Source organism: Coregonus lavaretus (assembly GCF_964263955.1).
Source record: "Coregonus lavaretus genome assembly, contig: HAP1_SCAFFOLD_1455, whole genome shotgun sequence".
Classification (NCBI taxonomy): Eukaryota; Metazoa; Chordata; class Actinopteri; order Salmoniformes; family Salmonidae; genus Coregonus; species Coregonus lavaretus.
The window spans coordinates 59,682-82,500 of record NW_028159473.1 but is presented as its reverse complement, the minus strand read 5'-3'; the positions used below and the strand labels follow the sequence as shown (position 1 = coordinate 82,500).

General features: G+C 45.4%; 1 protein-coding gene across 1 annotated transcript in view; it reads left to right on the top strand.

Moving 5' to 3' along the window:
- LOC311122817 (testican-1-like) overlaps positions 1-18,856 on the top strand; it is a gene marked incomplete at both ends in the record, with an annotated part of 49,562 nt that extends 30,706 nt beyond the window's left edge. The window contains 5 exons of the mRNA XM_084197137.1: positions 14,428-14,547; positions 15,558-15,779; positions 15,967-16,029; positions 16,636-16,773; positions 18,660-18,856. Of these exons, the coding sequence (XP_084053263.1) occupies positions 14,428-14,547; positions 15,558-15,779; positions 15,967-16,029; positions 16,636-16,773; positions 18,660-18,856 (740 nt within the window). The remainder of the gene's footprint in view (positions 1-14,427; positions 14,548-15,557; positions 15,780-15,966; positions 16,030-16,635; positions 16,774-18,659) is intronic.
- Between the last annotated feature and the right edge of the window lie 3,963 nt (positions 18,857-22,819).

Genomic DNA, 22,819 nt, shown 5'->3' with positions numbered 1-22,819 from the left:
TGCCTTCTGCACCACCGACCTGAATTACAGTTGTCTCTCTTTTCATTTGTTTTCTTTTCCTCTTTTCACTCCCTCCCTTGCTCATGATTTATTTGTTTTCCTGTAGAAGATGGAGGAGAGAGGGAGAGGGGGAGGGAGGGACAGAGAGGGGGAGGGAGAGGGGAGGGAGAGAGAGAGAGAGAGAGGGAGAGAGAGAGGTGGGACGGAGAGAGAGAAGGGGGAGGGAGGGAGAGGGGGGAGAGGGAGGGGGAGGGAGAGAGATGGGGGGATGGAGGGACGGAGGTGTTTACAGGTGGCAGCCACAGCAACAGAATGTGAGATTAAATCTCACAGAGGAGAGATGGAGAGAGGGAGGGGTTTACACGGAAGAGACAGAGAGAAATAGGAAAAGAACATAGAGACTGAAAGGGTAACAGGTTGGGTTGAGAGAGGGAGAGAAAAAAAGAAAGAGGAACAAATCTCTGTTCTACGTCTATTCAGAATGAGATCCCATGCGGTCCCATTGATTTCTCTGATGTTAGTCTTTGACCCGAGGTAGAGTTTGTGTTTGTGTTGTTGTGTGTAATCTCTGTGGTGATGTCACAGAGGATGTAGTTGTCACGATCGTCTTGAAAAGGAGTAGACCAATACGCAGCGTGTTGAGCGAACATGATTGACTTTATTACCGTCAGTGATAATAAGCACACTACACAAAACAATAAACGACTCGTGAAGTCCACGGTGACAAAGACCGACAAGGAACAAAAACCCACAACACCCAAGGGACAACATACAGTTTAAATATGGCTCCCAATCAGAGACAACCAGCTGACAGCTGACACTCGTTGCCTCTGATTGGGAGTCACACAGGCAAACATAGAAACAGACAACCTAGAACACCCAAACAAAGAAACAGAACACATAGAATGAACACACCCTGGCTCAACATATAGAGTCCCAGAGCCAGGGTGTGACAGTACCCCCCCCTAAAGGCGCGGACTGCGACCGCGCCTCAACTAAAGCAAAACAGGGGAGGGCTGGGCGGGCATACCTCCTCGGCGGCGGTTCTGCCTCCGGCCTAAACCACCACCCTCCAATGAACCCCCCATAGCGCCCCTGGTCCAGTCTGGCTCCGCTGGCGAGGAGGAGGGCTGGCGACGCACCCCGTAGGCTTGGTGCGTGGAGCAGGGACAGGCCGGGCTGGGCTGGCGACGCACACCGTAGGCTCGGTGCGTGGAGCAGGGACAGGCCGGGCAGGGCTGGCGACGCACACCGTAGGCTTGGTGCGTGGAGCAGGAACAGGCCGGGCTGGGCTGGCGACGCACACCGTAGGTTTGGTGCGTGGAGCAGGGACAGGCCGGGCTGGGCTGTCGACGCACACCGTAGGCTTGGTGCGTGGAGCAGGAACAGGCCGGGCAGGGCTGGCGACGCACACCGTAGGTTTGGTGCGTGGAGCAGGGACAGGCCGGGCTGGGCTGTCGACGCACACCGTAGGTTTGGTGCGTGGAGCAGGGACAGGCCGGGCTGGGCTGTCGACGCACACCGTAGGCTTGGTGCGTGGAGCAGGAACAGGCCGGGCAGGGCTGGCGACGCACACCGTAGGTTTGGTGCGTGGAGCAGGGACAGGCCGGGCTGGGCTGTCGACGCACACCGTAGGCTTGGTGCGTGGAGCAGGAACAGGCCGGGCAGGGCTGGCGACGCACACCGTAGGCTTGGTGCGTGGAGCAGGGACAGGCCGGGCTGGGCTGTCGACGCACACCGTAGGCTTGGTGCGTGGAGCAGGAACAGGCCGGGCAGGGCTGGCGACGCACACCGTAGGTTTGGTGCGTGGAGCAGGGACAGGCCGGGCTGGGCTGTCGACGCACACCGTAGGCTTGGTGCGTGGAGCAGGAACAGGCCGGGCAGGGCTGGCGACGCACACCGTAGGCTTGGTGCGTGGAGCAGGGACAGGCCGGGCTGGGCTGTCGACGCACACCGTAGGCTTGGTGCGTGGAGCAGGAACAGGCCGGGCAGGGCTGGCGACGCACACCGTAGGTTTGGTGCGTGGAGCAGGGACAGGCCGGGCTGGGCTGTCGACGCACACCGTAGGCTTGGTGCGTGGAGCAGGAACAGGCCGGACCGTACTGGGAACACACACCACTGGCCTTAAACGGGGATCAGGAACGGGCCGGACCGGACTGGCAATACGCCTCAGTACCTCTCGCCGTGCCTCTACAACTTCCTTCCCTCCTCTCGCCAATGGCTCCCGTAACCCGGTGGCCTTCTCTCCTCGTCTCCCATTTCGCCCTGTGGCAGCCTCCTGCTGCCCAGTCGCCCATGCCGTGTGCCCCCCCCTAAAAATTTATTGGGGTTGCCTCTCGCCTGTCCGACGTTGACCCGTTTGGCGCCGCTGCTCCTCTCCTGCCTGGGTCTCCCCCTTTATCGCCTTCCGGTACCGGACGGCCTCCTCCTCAGTAATCTGCCCCCAACCGAGGAGGACATCCACAAGAGTCACCTCCTGCGTGTGTTCCTGGACACGCTGCTTGGTCCTGGTATGGTGGGTTTTTCTGTCACGATCGTCTTGAAAAGGAGTAGACCAATACGCAGCGTGTTGAGCGAACATGATTGACTTTATTACCGTCAGTGATAATAAGCACACTACACAAAACAATAAACGACTCGTGAAGTCCACGGTGACAAAGACCGACAAGGAACAAAAACCCACAACACCCAAGGGACAACATACAGTTTAAATATGGCTCCCAATCAGAGACAACCAGCCGACAGCTGACACTCGTTGCCTCTGATTGGGAGTCACACAGGCAAACATAGAAACAGACAACCTAGAACACCCAAACAAAGAAACAGAACACATAGAATGAACACACCCTGGCTCAACATATAGAGTCCCAGAGCCAGGGTGTGACAGTAGTGGAGGTATTTCCTTTGTGTATGAGAACAGGACGTAGTGCAAAGATACATAAGGCAGGATTCTATGTACTGATAACATACTCCCTCCCTCCCTCTCTAATATATCACAGTTCCACATCGTAGCAGAATGTTTAAATCTGCAGTCAAAAACTGTTATTTCACCAGAAGGGAATTGTTTTAGACTGTTTAAATGCTTTGAGACCTGACGTCCCTCTGACATCTCTGGGGCTTTCTGATCCAGTTGAGGGGGCACAAAAAGAGTAGAGTGAAGCATTTAGGAGTGCATTTAGCCTGTTTGATTTGTCTCTTGTGTGTGTGTCTCTGTGGGGTGAGAGCGGCTGAGTGATCGACCCCACTGTTCTGAGTCACTGCTGACAAAAGGACCCGTGGAGCGGGCGGCTTTGTCGTGCCTGTCTGAAATGATTACGGTGACGGTGAGACAGGGAGGGGGTCCTTCTGGGTCCTCATTCTACCCGAACCTCACTGTGAAGATGACTGTGGGAGATGGAGAGGTGACAAAGGAGCACTCTGAACAATCAGAGAGGGACAGGAGAGGGAGGGGGAGAGAAAGAAAGATGCAGAGAGAGAGAGAGAGAGAGAGAGAGAGAGAGAGAGAGAGAGAGAGAGAGAGAGAGAGAGAGAGAGAGAGAGAGAGAGAGAGAGAGAGAGAGAGAGAGAGAGAGAGAGAGAGAGAAACTCAAAGCTATGGTCAGAATACCTGACCACTGTGACTGACCCAAACTTAAGGAAAGCTTTGACTATGTACAGACTCAGTGAGCATAGCCTTGCTATTGAGAAAGGCCGCTGTAGGCAGACCTGGCTCTCAAGAGAAGGCAGGCTATGTGCACACTGCCCACAAAATGAGGTGGAAACTGAGCTGCACTTCCTAACCTCCTGCCAAATGTATGACCATATTAGAGACACACATTTCCCTCAGATTACTGAGATCCTCAAAGAATTCGAAAACAAACCCAATTTTGATAAACTCCCTTATCTACTGGGTGAAATACCACAGTGTGCCACCATTTGTAAATACAACCCATATTTATGTTTATTTTCCCATTTGTACTTTAACTATTTGCACATTGTTACAACACTGTATATATACATAATTTGACATTTGAAATGTCTTTATTCTTTTGGAACTTCTGAGTGTAATATTTACTGTTAATATGTATTGTTTATTTCACTTTTGTTTACTATCTACTTCACTTGCTTTGGCAATGTTAACATATGTGTCCCATGCCAATAAAGCCCTTAAATTGAAAAAATTGAAATTGAGAGTGAGATCTGCATTGGAGCAGGTGTGTGTGACAGGTTGTCCTTCAGAAGGAGGTGGTGGAGGGGGTCAGAGTAGACAAACTGGACCCCCATCCCTGCCACCTTGTACTGAGTTATAGTATGGCCACTGTGTCCCTGTCTAACCTGGCTGTAGACAGACACTGTCATAGTCTGTGATTTCATGGCCCATTGTCTTGGTGACTACCTGGCGCTCTTCAGAGGAACTCAGTCCCAGAGAGCAATCTTCGCTGTTCCCTGCTTCAAAGGCCTGGAATATGGGCTTCAAGATGGAAGGTGTGAGTGTGCGCGTGTGCGTGTGTGTGTGTGTGTGGGAGGGATCCAGCTGGAATGCAGCAGATGGAATAGATACACAAGAGTAGAGTCGAATTGACGTGTTGAATTCTGGTGCCTCTGCACACCCAAGCTTGTTAATAGCTCTGGTCCAGGGCGTTGAGCCAACGTTTGGATGTTCAAAGTTCCTCCATATTAGCCAGTCCTCCGTAGGTAACCAGCTAGTATATAATTATGTAATTCAGTGAAGGAGGAATGACATGCCGACTACTTACAGTGGGGAAAAAAAGTATTTAGTCAGCCACCAATTGTGCAAGTTCTCCCACTTAAAAAGATGAGAGAGGCCTGTAATTTTCATCATAGGTACACGTCAACTATGACAGACAAAATGAGAAAACAAAATCCAGAAAATCACATTGTAGTATTTTTAATGAATTTATTTGCAAATTATGGTGGAAAATAAGTAGTTGGTCAATAACAAAAGTTTCTCAATACTTTGTTATATACCCTTTGTTGGCAATGACACAGGTCAAACGTTTTCTGTAAGTCTTCACAAGGTTTTCACACACTGTTGCTGGTATTTTGGCGCATTCCTCCATGCAGATCTCCTCTAGAGCAGTGATGTTTTGGGGCTGTCGCTGGCCAACACAGACTTTCAACTCCCTCCAAAGATTTTCTATGGGGTTGAGATCTGGAGACTGGCTAGGCCACTCCAGGACCTTGAAATGCTTCTTACGAAGCCACTCCTTCGTTGCCCGGGCGGTGTGTTTGGGATCATTGTCATGCTGAAAGACCCAGCCACGTTTCATCTTCAATGCCCTTGCTGATGGAAGGAGGTTTTCACTCAAAATCTCACGATACATGGCCCCATTTATTCTTTCCTTTACACGGATCAGTCGTCCTGGTCCCTTTGCAGAAAAACAGCCCCAAAGCATGATGTTTCCACCCCCATGCTTCACAGTAGGTATGGTGTTCTTTGGATGCAACTCAGCATTCTTTGTCCTCCAAACACGACGAGTTGAGTTTTTACCAAAAAGTTCTATTTTGGTTTCATCTGACCATATGACATTCTCCCAATCCTCTTCTGGATCATCCAAATGCACTCTAGCAAACTTCAGACGGGCCTGGATATGTACTGGCTTAAGCAGGGGGACACGTCTGGCACTGCAGGATTTGAGTCCCTGGCGGCGTAGTATGTTGCTGATGGTAGGCTTTGTTACTTTGGTCCCAGCTCTCTGCAGGTCATTCACTAGGTCCCCCCGTGTGGTTCTGGGATTTTTGCTCACCGTTCTTGTGATCATTTTGACCCCACGGGGTGAGATCTTGCGTGGAGCCCCAGATCGAGGGAGATTATCAGTGGTCTTGTATGTCTTCCATTTCCTAATAATTGCTCCCACAGTTGATTTCTTCAAACCAAGCTGCTTACCTATTGCAGATTCAGTCTTCCCAGCCTGGTGCAGGTCTACAATTTTGTTTCTGGTGTCCTTTGACAGCTCTTTGGTCTTGGCCATAGTGGAGTTTGGAGTGTGACTGTTTGAGGTTGTGGACAGGTGTCCTTTATACTGATAACAAGTTCAAACAGGTGCCATTAATACAGGTAACAAGTGGAGGACAGAGGAGCCTCTTAAAGAAGAAGCTTGTTTGTAGGTGACCAAATACTTATTTTCCACCATAATTTGCAAATAAATTCATTAAAAATCCTACAATGTGATTTTCTGGAGAAAAAAAATCTCAATTTGTCTGTCATAGTTGACGTGTACCTATGATGAAAATTACAGGCCTCTCTCATCTTTTTAAGTGGGAGAACTTGCACAATTGGTGGCTGACTAAATACTTTTTTTACCCACTGTATATCCTAAACACATTATAATGCATGTCATTTCATGATGCTCTGATCTTCAAGCCTCCTCCATGTCCACCCCTCTCTCTCGCTCTCTCCCCACCTGCAAAATTTCAGTCGCATCTCACGCCCTACACTTGTCTGTCCATTAGGTTGCCCGGTCTATAGCAAGCTGTTCTATCTGCACTGTTTGGTGGAGTAATTTAATGAGCTAAATGTAGAAATTATGTCGATTTCAAGTAAAAAAAGAAACAGAAAGGAACTTTTTTTTGGGTTCGAACCGGTGTCAGGACTTTATTTTGCTGGTTGGCACAGTGGAATGTAACTAAAACAAGAATTTTGGTTCCAACCCCTGGTTTTCACTGATATATCCCTTAAACAATGTAAAGTACCCTTTGGTCCTTTTATTGCTCACACAATTTCTATTTGGTGCACATTTTAAAAACAATGTAGCTGGGAATCAAAATGGCATGCCTAGATTATAATATTTCACAATGATGCCTTGCGATCTGGAGGGCAGCCTTTTGCATCCCCCCCAATGGTCCAAATGTGGAATCCGTACCCTTACCGATATCATGGACAGTAATGGTTTGAGAACAATTCTAAGATTTGAAAGACACATACACATTACCAGGTAACTCCTTTTTTCTTAGGTCAACTATGCTTCCCTATGGAGTCCCTTGGGAAACCCAACTACCGAACTATCCAATGATGGGATTTATAAATAAATTATCTAGGCTTCCGAAAGGACTAATCTCCATAATATATAAACAACTTTTGGAAAGCTCATATTCTGAGCTAGCCATTAAACAAGTATGGTATACAGACCAACAACCCTTAAAACTGGAACAGAATATGGAAAAATATGACCTTGGCGTCCTGTAATCCCGAACCATCAATTTATTTATTTCAAGTTTGTTCACAGACTGTATTTAAAACCAAATTAACTTTTTACGATGAAATTGGCCCCAACTGTTCACTATGTCCCCTAAATCAGGTAGGCCCTTTTCTTCATATAATGTGGGAGTGCCCTGTAGTTAAATGCTTCTGGGACAAAGTTACAAAAGTCATTTCAAAGAGCATCAATGTACATATTCAATGCTTCGCATCCGCTATGTTACTTAACGAGGATAGCACCTTGAATCTCTGAATCAATCAGACACGATTACTGCTGTTAGGCAGCACTGCCTTAAAAAATATGTTGGCTCTTAGATGGCAGTCACCTCATCGCTCCCAATTCACTAGTGGATACAGTTATTATTAGAAGTTATAACATCAGAATTATCGACAGCGAGAATGAATCATGCTAGTCAAGGAACAATCGAGGTCTGGACAAATATACTTCACCCTTGGATGGAGACATGTTGGCTGGGTGGGGTTGGGGGAAGGGAATGGGATTTTCTTGTTTATTTTCCTTTACATACTAAACTGACTATTTCTTAAACTCTGTAATATGAGTAAAATGAGCATTACTTTGTATTATGTACACTACCAGTCAAAAGTTTGGACACACCTACTTATTCAAGGGTTTTTCTTTATTTTTACTATTTTCTACATTGTAGAATAATAGTGAAGACATCAAAACTATGAAATAACACATATGGAATCATTGTAGTAACCAAAGAAGTGTTAAACAAATCAAAATATATTTTATATTTGAGATTCTTCAAAGTAGCCACCCTTTGCCTTGATGACAGCTTTGCACACTCTTGGCATTCTCTGAACCAGCTTCATGAGATAGTCACCTGGAATGCATTTCAATTAACAGTTGTGCCTTGTTAAAAGTTAATTTGTGGAATGTCTTTCCTTCTTTAATGCGTTTGAGCCAATCAGTTGTGTTGTGACAAGGTAGGGGTGGTATACAGAAGATAGCCCTATTTGGTAAAAGACCAAGTCCATATTATGGCAAGAACAGCTCAAATAAGCAAAGAGAAACGACAGTCCATCATTACTTTAAGACATGATGGTCAGTCAATCCAGAAAATGTCAAGAACTGGCTCTCATGAGGACCGCCACAGGAAAGGAAGACCCAGAGTTACCTCTGCTGCAGAGGATACGTTCATTAGAGTTACCAGCCTCAGAAATTGCAGCCCAAATAAATGCTTCTCAGAGTTCAAGTAACAGACACATCTCAACATCAACTGTTCAGAGGAGACTGTGTGAATCAGGCGTTCATGGTCGAATTGCTGCAAAGAAACCACTACTAAAGGACACCAATAATAAGAAGAGACTTGCTTGGGCCAAGAAACACGAGCAATGGACATTAGACCGGTGGAATACGCCATCCCATCTGGTTTGCTCTTAGTGGGACTATCATTTATTTTTCAACAGGACAATGACCTAACACACCTCCAGGCTGTGTATAAGGGCTATTTGACCAAGAAGGACAGTGATGGAGTGCTGCATCAGATGACCTGGCCTCCACATTCACACAACCTCAACCCAATTGAGATGGTTTGGGATGAGTTGGACCGCAGAGTGAAGGAAAAGCAGCCAACAAGTGCTCAGCATATGTGGGAACTCCTTCAAGACTGTTGGAAAAGCATTCCAGGTGAAGCTGGCTGAGAGAATGCCAAGAGTGTGCAAAGCTGTCATCAAGGCGAAGGGTGCCTACTTTGAAGAATCTCAAATATATATGTTTAACACTTTTTTGGTTACTACATGATTCCATATGTGTTATTTCATAGTTTTGATGTCTTCACTATTATTCTACAATGTAGACAATAGCAAAAATAAAGAAAAACCCTTGAATGAGTAGGTGTGTCCAAACTTTTGACTGGTACTGTATATACATATATATATATATACACAGTGGGGAGAACAAGTATTTGATACACTGCCGATTTTGCAGGTTTTCCTACTTACAAAGCATGTAGAGGTCTGTAATTTTTATCATAGGTACACTTCAACTGTGAGAGACGGAATCTAAAACAAAAATCCAGAAAATCACATTGTATGATTTTTAAGTAATTAATTTGCATTTTATTGCATGACATAAGTATTTGATACATCAGAAAAGCAGAACTTAATATTTGGTACAGAAACCTTTGTTTGCAATTACAGAGGTCATACGTTTCCTGTAGGTCTTGACCAGGTTTGCACACACTGCAGCAGGGATTTTGGCCCACTCCTCCATACAGACCTTCTCCAGATCCTTCAGGTTTCGGGGCTGTCGCTGGGCAATACGGACTTTCAGCTCCCTCCAAAGATGTTCTATTGGGTTCAAGTCTGGAGACTGGCTAGGCCACTCCAGGACCTTGAGATGCTTCTTACGGCGCCACTCCTTAGTTGCCCTGGCTGTGTGTTTTTCGGGTCATTGTCATGCTGGAAGACCCAGCCACGACCCATCTTCAATGCTCTTACTGAGGGAAGGAGGTTGTTGGCCAAGATCTCGCGATACATGGCCCCCTCCATCCTCCCCTCAATACGGTGCAGTCGTCCTGTCCCCTTTGCAGAAAAGCATCCCCAAAGAATGATGTTTCCACATCCATTCTTCACGGTTAGGATGGTGTTCTTGGGGTTGTACTCATCCTTCTTCTTCCTCCATACATGGCGAGTGGAGTTTAGACCAAAAAACTATACTTTTGTCTCATCAGACCACATGACCTTCTCCCATTCCTCCTCTGGATCATCCAGATGGTCATTGGCAAACTTCAGATGGGCCTGGACATGCGCTGGCTTGAGCAGGGGGACCTTGCGTGCGCTGCAGGATTTTAATCCATGACGGCGTAGTGTGTTACTAATGGTTTTCTTTGAGACTGTGGTCCCAGCTCTCTTCAGGTCATTGACCAGGTCCTGCCGTGTAGTTCTGGGCTGATCCCTCACCTTCCTCATGATGCCCCATGAGGTGAGATCTTGCATGGAGCCCCAGACCAAGGGTGATTGACCGTCATCTTGAACTTCTTCAATTTTCTAATAATTGCGCCAACAGTTGTTGCCTTCTCACCAAGCTGCTTGCCTATTGTCCTGTAGCCCATCCCAGCCTTGTGCAGGTCTACAATTTTATCCCTGATGTCCTTACACAGCTTTCTGGTCTTTGGCCATTGTGGAGAGGTTGGAGTCTGTTTGATTGAGTGTGTGGACAGGTGTCTTTTATACAGGTAACGAGTTCAAACAGGTGCAGTTAATACAGGTAATGATAAAAATTACAGACCTCCACATGCTTTGTAAGTAGGAAAACCTGCAAAATCGGCAGTGTATCAAATACTTGTTCTCCCCACTGTATATATATTTTTATTTTTATTTTGAGTGGGTACAACAGAAATAGATATATGGAAAATAGTAAATGGAAATGTGATAAGAACTAAATATATGAAATTATATGAATTTGAAGATTGGACCTATAACCCATAAAAAAGTATCTCAGTATTACTCTACCAAGCTCAACTCACAGGAAGGGAAGGTAGGCTGTGTGATGAGGTGATTTTGAAGGAGTCAGGTGCAGGAGGGTAAATCACAGCATAACAGGATTTATTCTGAACCACAGAGTTACGCAGTAATGCGTAAAAACACTCCAGTGCGCAAAACAGGCGCACTACAAAATACACGGAGCTCCACCGAGCTTCTCTCTCCTCCACAATAAACAATCACACACAAAGACAAGGGGGCAGAGGGAACACTTATACAGGTACTTATGAGGGGATATGAACCAGGTGTGTGTAATAAACAAGACAAAACAAATGGAATGATGAGATGAGGAGCGGCAGTGGCTAGAAGGCCGGTGACGACGAACACTGAAGCCTGCCCGAACAAGGAGAGGAGGCAGCCTCGGAGGAAGTCGTGTGTAAGTGTGTGCGTGTGTGCATGAAAGAGTGTGTGCATAATCAAAAGTTGCAGCCGTTTTTTGGCCCAGTTTTAGTAGGAGCTACAGCAGAGGGGGTTGATTACCATACAAACCCAGTGGCTGATGGGAAAACACTTCCTCTAGTGACCCAGATTCTCTAGGTTGGGAAAGTGTGTGTCTGTGTGTGTGTGTGTGTCTCTGATCTTGTGTATATGTGTGTGTGTGTTACATTTGTATCCTTTAGCATCCAGCTGAATGGATTCCTACAGCATTGCTGCAGTATGTAGCAGTATGTCTGCTAGCTGATTGATCAGTGTGCTGTTGGAATGTTAATGTTTTTGGGCCTTCTGGAATATGAATACCTTCTCAATCTGACTGTCTGACATGCCAAGGATGATGGTGTTTGATTGGCTTGCTCGGTATGAGGCGTTTCAGGTTTATTATTAAACTGTCAATTAGTTCTCATCATCCTAGAGACCGTGTCAATCATGCTGAGACACACACATCCTGACAGAGAGTGAGTCAGTTGTTGTATATTGGCCGAAATACCTTGTTAGTGGCAAGGCTGTGTAAGAGAGGATGGGAGAGCAAACAAGGATTTGAAATCACAGATCTGAGCCAGCATCAACAGTTAGTTATCAGCACCATTCACTTATAATAAAGGCTTAGTATAGCCACTGTTTCCTGGCACAGTGGATTTTTAGCCATTTAAATAGAGCAGGGGAAAAACACTGTTGTGTGACTAATGTAGCATCTTCTATCCTTCTTTACCCCCCTATCTATGTATGGGTAAATAGAGAGAGACTCCCAGGTGGCCTGTCACAGCAGCACATTTTTTGGCGTTAAGCTTCAAGACAAGATGAGATCTGGGGTGTGTGTGTGTGTGTGTGTGTGTGTGTGTGTGTGTGCGCAAGCTTGCGTGTGCATGTGAGAGTGTATGTGTGTGTCCCTGGTGACAGTGCTGGGTCTGATGTTATTGTCTCACCTGGGTACACCTGTCATATACTGGCTCAGGTGGAGCTCTGGCAGAATGAATGTGTTACCATCCATCATCACACACATCATTTTCTCTCTCTCTCTCTCTCTCTCTCTCTCTCTCTCTCTCTCTCTCTCTCTCTCTCTCTCTCTCTCTCTCTCTCTCTCTCTCTCTCTCTCTCAATTTAAGGGCTTTATTGGCATGGGAAACGTATGTTAACATTGCCAAAGCAATTGAAGTAGATAGTAAACAAAAGTGAAATAAACAATAAATATTAACAGTAAACATTACACTCAGAAGATCCAAAAGAATAAAGACATTTCAAATGTCATATTATGTATATATACAGTGTTGTAACAATGTGCAAATAGTTAAAGTACAAATGGGAAAATAAATAAACATAAATATGGGTTGTATTTACAATGGTGTTTGTTCTTCACTGGTTGCCCTTTTCTTGTGGCAACAGGTCACAAATCTTGCAGCTGTGATGGCACACTGTGGTTTATCAAAATTGGGTTTGTTTTCGAATTCTTTGTGGATCGCTGTAATCTGAGGGAAATATGTGTCTCTAATATGGTCATACATTTGGCAGGAGGTTAGGAAGTGCAGCTCAGTTTCCACCTCATGTTGTGGGCAGTGTGCACATAGCCTGTCTTCTCTTGAGAGCCAGGTCTGCCTACGGCGGCCTTTCTCAATAGCAAGGCTATGTTCACTGAGTCTGTACATAGTCAAAGCTTTCCTTAAGTTTGGGTCAGTCACAGTGGTCAGGTATTCTGCCACTGTGTACTCTCTGTTTAGGGCCAAATAGCATTCTAGTTTGCTCAGTTTTTTTTGTTTGTTCTTTCCAATGTGTCAAGTAATTCTCTTTTTGTTTTCTCATGATTTGGTTGGGTCTAATTGTGTTGTTGTTGTTGTTGTTGTTGTTGTTGTTGTTGTTGTTGTTGTTGTCCTGGGGCTCTATGGGGTCTGTTTGTCTCTCTCTCTCTCTCTTTTACACAGACACACTCCCACTCTCTTTACCTGTCAAGCCTATTTGCTTATCTTGTAGTTCTATCAAATCAAATCAAATTGTATTGGTCGCATACACATATTTAGCAGATGTTATTGTGGGTGTAGTGAAATGCTTGTGTTCCTAGCTCCAACAGTGCAGTAATGTCTTCTAGTGATCAATGAGAGATTGTATCACTCAAACACACACACACACACAAACACACACAGAGCATGCAGTAAGATGGTGTGTCAGCTTGTGTTCCTATAGCAACAGGGAGGACAATAGAACACAGCTGCTCCTGTGTTGTGTGGTGTTGCTCTGTGGTCAAGGAGAAGAAAATATTGGTTTAGTCAACATTGTGCTGACGTCATTTCACCCAACTATCAAACAGAATCATGTTGCATCAATGTGGCTTTAAAATATAATACATTCATTTTTATTAAATTGACAGCGTGAGATTGACATTTCTCTGCCTTCCTGCCAGGGTTGGGCTCAATTCACAATTGAATTGAGAATGCCTCATAAATTCCAGTTAAATTCTTGAATTTGAATTGAATTTGAATTGAAGTAGTAAACAGGATACAGAATTGCAATTCTAATTTGAATTAATGGAAATATAATAGAATTCTGTGAAATGCAAATGCCTCTTCTATTCTATATTAGGTGTAGTCTATACAAATATACATCTTGTACAGAAAACATCAAACATGTCGTAATATACATGCATATAAAAAATTGTTGAAACAAACTCTTAAAATGAATGATCAAGGAAAAGAAAACCTGTATGCAAATATTTAAAGTTATTATATTTCACGAATCACTTACCTTTTGTTCACTAAGGCGAAAATACTGCATTTCTCAGAATGCATTAGTTTAACCTTGACGTTGACCCTGAGGCCTTCAAAAAGATGCCAACCAAATGAAATGGTTGGTGGAAATATAATTGGCTATTCTAAGCACTAAGGTTAAAAGAGAATGTGAACATTGTTTCCAGAGAAAAGTGGAATTTCTTTGAATTGCACTGAATTAAATTCTACTTCCTGTCACTCAAACTCAAATAAAAATGTGGCCAATTCAATTTGAATTTCATCTCATGAGTTGAATGGGAGTCAATTCCATTATTCTGATTTGAGCCCAACCCTGCTTCCTGCTAAGAATGTGAACATTGTTTCCAGAGAAAAGTGGAATTTCTTTGAATTGCACTGAATTAAATTCTACTTCCTGTCACTCAAACTCAAATAAAAATGTGGCCAATTCAATTTGAATTTCATCTCATGAGTTGAATGGGAGTCAATTCCATTATTCTGATTTGAGCCCAACCCTGCTTCCTGCTAACACTGGTGTGTGTGTGTGTGTGTGTGTGTGTGTGTGTCTAGTTTGCAGTGATGGGGACCTGCATAGCCTAGCATCCAGACTGAAGGACTGGTTTGGAGTTCTCCACCTCGACGCCAACCGAGACCTCAAATCCTCCGCCAACTCTGATTCAGCGGCAGGACGTGAGTCACACCATTATCTCTGTGTATATGTGGGTGTGTAATTTTTAAATTTTTAATTGCACTGCCATTTGAAAGTCCGTTGTTCTTTTCAGTTCTAATGAGGACTGTAGATGATGAGGACAGTGCTCCTCTGTGCTCTACTAAATGTCAACGTGTCTAACACTTCAACAGTACAAACTTTCTCCAAGCACTTTACTCAGGTTTTGGACTGAAAAGCCCGAAGACAAGAGTCACTGACTGAAGCAAAGACAAGAGGCCCTGACTGAAGCCAAGACACGAGGCCCTGACTGAAGCCAAGACACGAGGCCCTGACTGAAGCCAAGACACGAGGCCCTGACTGAAGCCAAGACACGAGGCCCTGACTGAAGCCAAGACAAGAGGCCCTGACTGAAGCCAAGACAAGAGGCCCTGACTGAAGCCAAGACAAGAGGCCCTGAAAGTACCCCCTCAAATACAACCACAGAGTTTCTAAACCCAGAGGCCCAACATCGCGATACTTCCGGAAACGCTTCGTGAAGCATACTCGACAGACCAGACAGGGGTTTGGGAAGTCAATGGCAGAAGTAAAAAATATTATTTAGTTGTTCATTTTCTCAAAATCTAAAGGCACAACGTAGATGTCTTAAGTAGCTGAACAAGTTATTACTCCAACCTCGTGAAAGTGACAAACTGAAAGAGACAAACTGACACGTTTTAATTTTCGTCAAAATCAACTTTATATTTCAGGAGTGCCTTTGATTTGACGGCCTGCACATGCGCAGTTCGGTGCGAGACGATCTTTCAATCCGATGATGTGTTTAGCTAGCCAACATCACCATGACATCACCTAAAAGCATGATCGGGGAAGCAGTTTCTAGGAATCTTCATACTGTACTGTCTTTGCTAAAACAGACACACACACACACACTAACACACAAACACACACACACACAAATGTCCTAAAACACCCTCCCCCCCACCCCCCCACATACACACACCTCCCGCTAATCTCCCCCTCTCCCCTCTCCCAGGTTTTGACACCAGTATCTTGCCCATCTGTAAGGACTCTCTGGGTTGGATGTTCAACAAGCTGGACATGAACTATGACCTCCTGCTGGACCAATCAGAGCTCAGTGCCATCTACCTGGACAAGTATGAGCTGTGTATGAAGCCCCTGTTCAACTCCTGCGACTCCTTCAAGGACGGGAAACTGTCCAACAACGAGTGGTGCTACTGCTTCCAGAAACCTGACGGTGAGAGAGATGGAGGGGTGAAGGGAGGGCGGTAAAAAGGAAGGGATTGAGAGGGCATGGAGGGCATGGAGGGAGGAGGGATGGGAGAAGTACAGAGAGCAAAAAAAGAAAGAGAGAGGTGTGTGTGATGGAGAAAGTTCATTTGAACTGTTCTGTATTTAACACTAGTCTGTATGTCTTTCTCCAGGTCTGCCCTGCCAGAATGAGATGAACAGGAGTCAGACCCAGGGTCGGCGCAACACTGTCATGGGTCAGTCTGCTGGAGTGACAGCTGTCAGTCACTCCTCTGCAAAATGACAGTTTTTAGTGGGATGCACTAACACTGCATATGGAAATGAAGCTACATATTTAGCCGCAATACATCATCCAGCTGACAACAACACAAAAGATCAATAGCACGCACACACACACACCCTGACATTTTATCGAAAAGTCCCCCACCCCTAACCCCTTCAAACCCTCAGCCAAACGGTCATCAATAATCGTGTGTAATAGTGTTATAACTCACGACAAAACACACTTTGAGAAATGGTCTTTCACTGGGTCACAAAAAAATGTAAAAAGAGGTTAACGGGTTTGTGTGTGTGTGTGTGTGTGTGTGTGTGTGAGTGCTGTTATTGAAAGTGCCTGGTCCCCTTTAAGCAGGATGTATGACTATTGTCAGAGCCTAGGCTCTAGTAATTGATTGTTTGCCTCAGCCTCTGCATACACAAAACCTACAGGGACATGACCATGATCACATTGGAGATGGAGTGGGTTTTTAGTAAATATGGTTATATTACAGGATTGTTTAGAATGTATTTTACTTATCTCTCTCTCATTCTCTCTCTTCATCCCTCCCTCCCTCTCTCTCTAGGGGTCTATATTCCACGCTGTTCTGAGGAGGGTTACTTTAAGCCAACCCAGTGTCGTGGTAGTACTGGACAGTGTTGGTGTGTAGACAAATACGGCAACGAGATCGCCGGCTCCAGAAAACAGGGCAACCCCACCTGTGGTAAGACCAATAACAGTCAACCCCCCCCCCACACACACACATAACCAACACACAATCATGTACACATGCATATATACTGTATGTACCAGAGCTTGAAATGCTAAATCATTTGAAATACTTTATCTGTGTGGGATTGAGCTTGCCTAGCTCAATGGACCAATAGAATAGCACCAAAACTGCAGATCACGCCGATCTGTCACTCCAGGCAAGCTACAGCAAGTATTTCAAAGATTTCACATAGTATCTGAACCCGACATAAAATTACTAACCCTTTTCAACACATGAGCACAGGCAAGCACACACATTCCCCTCCAGCATTCTCTTTACACTGCGTCCCATATGTCTCTACGAGTGTGCTCATTGATAAAGGTGTTACTGTGTGTGTGTGTGTGTGTGTGTGTTATCTGAGCCTGTGTTATCTGGGGTGCTGGAGGCAGCCATCTCGCTGAGTCTTTCTTTAAAGATACCACTGAACGTGGGATGCCTCTCAATGTCTGTTCTGGTAGACACTTTTTTACAGAGCAAAGGTGCCTGTGTGTGTGTGCGCACGTGCGTGTCGCCCCGCGAAAAAAACTAAACTCTCCAGACCTTTAAGAGGAACAGAGGTTGTTATTGTCGCATTTTTCTTTTGTAGTTGTGGAATGTGATTTTTGGTAATTGTATCTCTAAAGCATAGTTCCATTTTTACAAGGATACTGATCTTCAGTAACAATTGCCAGACTGAATGTTAGCGTTGTAAATCCTGTGCTGCTAATGGAAGTTGTGTATCCAACCAGACAGATCTGAGAACAGCCTGTGAAGCCTTATCTATCTATAGCTGAATGCCTCTGGCTGCCTCCTCTGATTCCCTGCTCATGTATTTGGGCTTTAACAGCGTTCCTTTGAAGCGTTTGATGCTATAAGATTGTGAGCTGGGATAAAGCAGAGCTCAGGCTCAGATGGACCACTGGAGGAAGATGAGGTTATTTACAGTAATGCATTGTGTTGTCGGAATAGCACATCTCAACCAAAAGCAGGTTGTCTGTGTATGGGTTAGTTTGTTTCTGTATCTAACCTGTATGTCTCTCTATCTCTGTCTCTAACCTGTCTGTCTCGCTGTCTCTAACCCAGCGTTTCCCAAACTAGGGGTCACGACCCCATGTGGGGTCGCCTGATTTGAAAATGGGGTTGCGAGAGAAACTCTGGGGATTTTTATTTATTTAATTGCACTTGGTTCATAAAACCGGGGTTATGTCAGTAACCTCCGGTAGCCAGTTTCTGTTTATTTTTTTCTACAAATGTGGTTCTATCTTTTGAATGGTTTAAGCTGCATATTATGACCCCATCACTGAAAGATAATACTCTCAGGAACACAGTGTCTTCTGTTTCCCTCTACAATGTCCACAAGCCTCATTAGAATAGAGTGGACAAGACCAGGCACTAAATCAGCCTGGGGGGGAAAGAACATCATCAAGATCAAACAAAATGATTGCCTGATGATCTTCTGAACATCCCAATACCTTTCTGATTTATTTCAGTCACTTCAAACCATACTTCCTTCAGACTGAAATACTGTCAAAAGTACTGTCAGACTGATTTGTAATAAACTGTCATATCCCCAATTTAAAAAGTTAACATTGGCCGTTGATTACATCACCTTTTTTACATGGTGGGGTTGCAAAAACAAAGATAACTAAATCGGGTCGCTGGCCAAAGAAGTTTGGGAACCTCTGCTCTAACCTGTCTGACTCTCTGTCTAACCTGTCTGACTCTCTGTCTAGCCTGTCTGACTCTCTGTCTAACCTGTCTGTCTCTCTGTCTCTTTATTTAACCCATCTGTCTCTGTTAAATGTGTGTCTAATCTGTCTGTCTCTGTCTAACCTGACTGGCTCTCTCTCTCTGTGTAGAGGAGGACCAAGAGACCTCGGGGGATTTTGGTAGCGGGGGCGCCGTCATTCTCCTTGATGACCAGGAGGAGGAGCCAGCTCAGAGTGGGAGGAGCCGGCAGAAGCAGAGGCGGGGCCGGATCCATCCCAGAGGGGCAATTGAGGATGACGAGGACGAGGAAGATGACAAAGACGACGAGACTGGCTACATCTGGTAGCTCCGCCCCCACCTGTTCTCCCATCAACCAACCAGGGACCCCCGTTAACTCTGAACAGACCTGAAGCCATTCCAGCGTCTCCTTCGTCCCACCCCCTACCCCTCAGCATCAACTGACTATCCCCTCCACTATGCCTCTTGTTCACCTTGAAACGTTCTCTCCACTACTCCACCTTCATATAGTGTGCCCCTCCTACTCTCCTTCAGATAATAGAGACCTATTCAATTCAAACAAAGACTGTCTAGTCTCTTTTAATGTGTGTCCCTCTGCTACTGCAACTGTCCTCAAACCCTTCAACCTTTGACTGACACATTGCTATATCCCCTCTCTCTCTCTTTCTTGCTCTTACTCCCTCTCCCTCTCTCATCTCCCCTTTCTCTCTCTTTATCTGTCTCTGTGTGTCTCTGAGAGTCTCTTTGTCTGTCTGTGAGGCCAGAGACAGATTCTATGGTGTGTTCTGGGCCTTCTGTCAGAGACTCCGTGTTCCGCTCCCGGCCTCAGCCCTCATGTTCTAGAATACCATATTCTCTGGTTCCATTATATTCTATAGGCTCTTTGGTCGAGAATAACGTTCTTGCTGTTATTGAATGTTCCAGGGTGCCCTAGAACCAGCAAGAGTGATGATGTGTTACTTTTTGTTGCATGTTCCATGACTACGCCCCTGCTGAAGAGAAGTTTGGGTGGGAAGATACACTGAGTGTACAAAACATTAGGGACACTTTCCTAATATTGAGTTGCACCCCGCCCTTTTGCCCTTAAAACAGCCTCAATTCGTCGGGGCATGGACTCTACAAGGTGTTGAAAGCTTTCCATAGGGATGCTGGCCCATGTTGACTCCAATACTTCCCACAGTTGTGTCAAGTTGGCTGGATGTCCTTTGGGTGGTGGACCATTCTTGATACACACGGGAAACTGTTGAGCGTGAAAAACCCAGTTGCGTTGCAGTTCTTGACATAAACCGGTGCGCCTGGCACCTACTACCATACCCCGTTCAAAGGTTTGTTTTTCCCATTCACCCTCTTAACGGCCCACATACACAATCCATGTCAATTGTCTCAAGGCTTAAAAATCCTTCTTGAACCGGTCTCCTCCCCTTCATCTACACTGATTGAAGTAGATTTAACAAGTGACAGCAATAAGGGATCATAGCTTTCATCTGGATTCACCTGGTCAGTCTATGTCAGGGAAAGAGCAGGTATTCCTAATGTTTTGTCCACTCAGTGTATAACTATGTGTCCTGTGTACAGAGGAGTCAATATCTTTATCTTTAACTCTGCATTGTTGGAAAAGGACCTGTAAGTAAGCATTTCACTGTTAGTCTACACCTCTTGTTTACGAAGCATGTGACAAATAAAATTTGATTTGATGTTGATTTGACAATGCCCATATTGGCGGCTGCAGTGCTCTCTTCCCTTGCTGTCTCAATGCTGTGTAGTCTTTATTTGATGCTTCCTCCTCCAATTTAGCTTTTACAAGTTCAAAACCATGTTGTTAGCCACTTACTAAATAGCAACCACTCTCCTCAGCTTGAAAGCTTTGATAATGACTTAATTTTTTTAGCTAGTTTTGTACTTCTGTTTCAGGTGGAGCCACTTAGTCTGTGGAACAGTTAAATCTAATTGTAGTCACACAAAGAGCCCTGCCATTATTCTGACCTTTCAAGATTTAGAAACGGACACAAACACAAAATGCTTTTATGGGTTCGCTTTGGGAGAGAGAAAAAAACACAACTAGAAGCAGCGTGAGTCTGTTAAAAATAACATCTTAGCATAATAGTTTTGTTTGTCATCGAGTTTAATTTCTGTAGCCATTGGTGTGTACTGTTGACAGAGGAAGTGGAACATTCTATAACTTCTATTCTAAATAAGTTCCAGTTTTTTTCCAGAATATTTCGGGTTGTAGTCAAGTGAGGTCAGTTATCTTAATGTATCTATCCCATAAACCCAGATGAGATAGGCTTAACCCATAAGGCAGGCTTATGAACAGTTATAAGCCTTACACTGGAACAGTATAAGCACACCCACACAATGCTCAGTGGCATTCCACTTTGATAATGACAGGCCTTGGATGATCGGACGTATATATTTGCGGGTCTGAGCCGGGCACTATTTTATCAGTTGTCAGTACTGTATTTGCAAGGCTTGTGTTTCATTGGTCTTGTGATGCAGCGTAATGGTACATTGCTCTTGCTTTGGTGTGCTTTGGCCAGTGGAAACACATCTTGAACAGATCTTTGATTAAAGTGTGAGTCTTGTGATTGACACTTTGGCTCTTTCCTTACGAAAAAAGATTGCAGTATAACTGCAGTATACTGCCAATACTGCGTCCAAAATAACACAGTTTTTTTTTACCAGAGTAATTTTGCAGTTTAACTGCAGTTACAGTGCAGTATAACTGCAGTTACAGTGCAGTACATTGCAGTTATTCTGCAATTACTGTGTCCAAAATACCACAGTCGACTGCAGTTACTGCACTTTTACTGCAGTTTGAAAACTGCAATATGTTTTTGTAAGGAATCCAGCACACAATACACCACTGAGCTCTTCTACTCTTCAGCCAGTCAGTTGGCACCACTGATGTTTCAATTTGATCTGTGAAATAAAAGTGTAGTTCCAGGCAGACACACAGCTAATTAGAAAACAGCCTATCACGACCTAACCCTGCTTACTCACTTTCAAATCTCCCACTCTCTCTCTTTTTCTGCTCCCTCACTCACAGCCTTTCACTCCCTCTAGCTCCCTCTCTCTCTCGCTCATCTTCACTATCATTTTGTCACTCGCTTATTTTCCCTATTTTTCTCCCTCTCTCTACCCTCCTCTCTCTTTCTCTCTCTATCTCCTCTGTTTTTCACACTGGGGGAATGCATGAGGGAGTTTTACAGCCATGGCACTCCTCTCGCTCCTCTCTTTCCTTTAATTTCCCTTATTTTGGTTTTTATAGCTCAGAGATGTCTCCCCTGCGAGGCTGCCGTATCGCTGCCTTGTCTCTCCACCCAAGGTCTCTGTGGAGACGAGTAATGCACACCACGATTGGGTGGAATGGGTGGTTGTGGGTAATAGGTAATGGGTGGTCATTTGACGCCCGTAGAGTCAACCTTTCATCTCACTCCAAGATGAAAGACAGGAAGAGGAACTCATGGGATGAAAGTGATGCTTTTGGGTTTTGGGCTTTCTTTCTCTTTCCCTCAAATCTCTCTTTTTCTCTACTGCCCATCCTCCCTTTTTGTTCTCTGTTCTTATTGTTTCTTCCTTCCCCCTCTCTCTCCTTCCACCTCTCTCTCCTTCCCCTCCTCTCTCCTTCCCCCTCTCTCTCATTCCCCTCATCTTTCTCCTTCCCCCTCTCTCTCCTTCCCCCCCTCTCTCCTTCCACCTCTCTCTCCTTCCCCTCCTCTCTCCTTCCCCCTCTCTCTCATTCCCCTCATCTTTCTCCTTCCCCCTCTCTCTCCTTCCCCCTCTCTCTCCTTCCCCTCCTCTCTCTCCTTTCCACTCTCTATCTCCTTCCCCCTCTCTCTCCTTCCCCCTCTCTCTCCTTCCCCTCCTCTCTCTCCTTCCCCCTCTCCCTCCTTCCACTCCTCTCTCTCCTTCCCCCTCTTCTCCTTCCCCTCATATCTCTCCTTCCCCTCCTCTCTCTCCTTCCGCCTCTCTCTCCTCCCCCCTCTCTCTCCTTCCCCTCATCTCTCTCCTTCCCCCTCTCTCTCCTTACCCTCCTCTCTCTCCTTCCCCTCCTTCCCCTCCTTCCCCTCCTCTCCCTCCTTCCCCTCCTCTCTCTCATTCCCCCTCTCCCTCCTTCCCCTCCTCTCTCTCCTTCCCCCCTCTCTCCTTCCCCCTCTCCCTCTTTACCCTCCTCTCGCCTCCCCCTCATCTCTCTCTTTCCCCTCCTCTCTCTCCTTCCCCCTCTCTCTCCTCCCCTCATCTCTCGCCTTCCCCATCTATCTCTCTCCTCCCCCTCCTCTCTCTCCTTCCC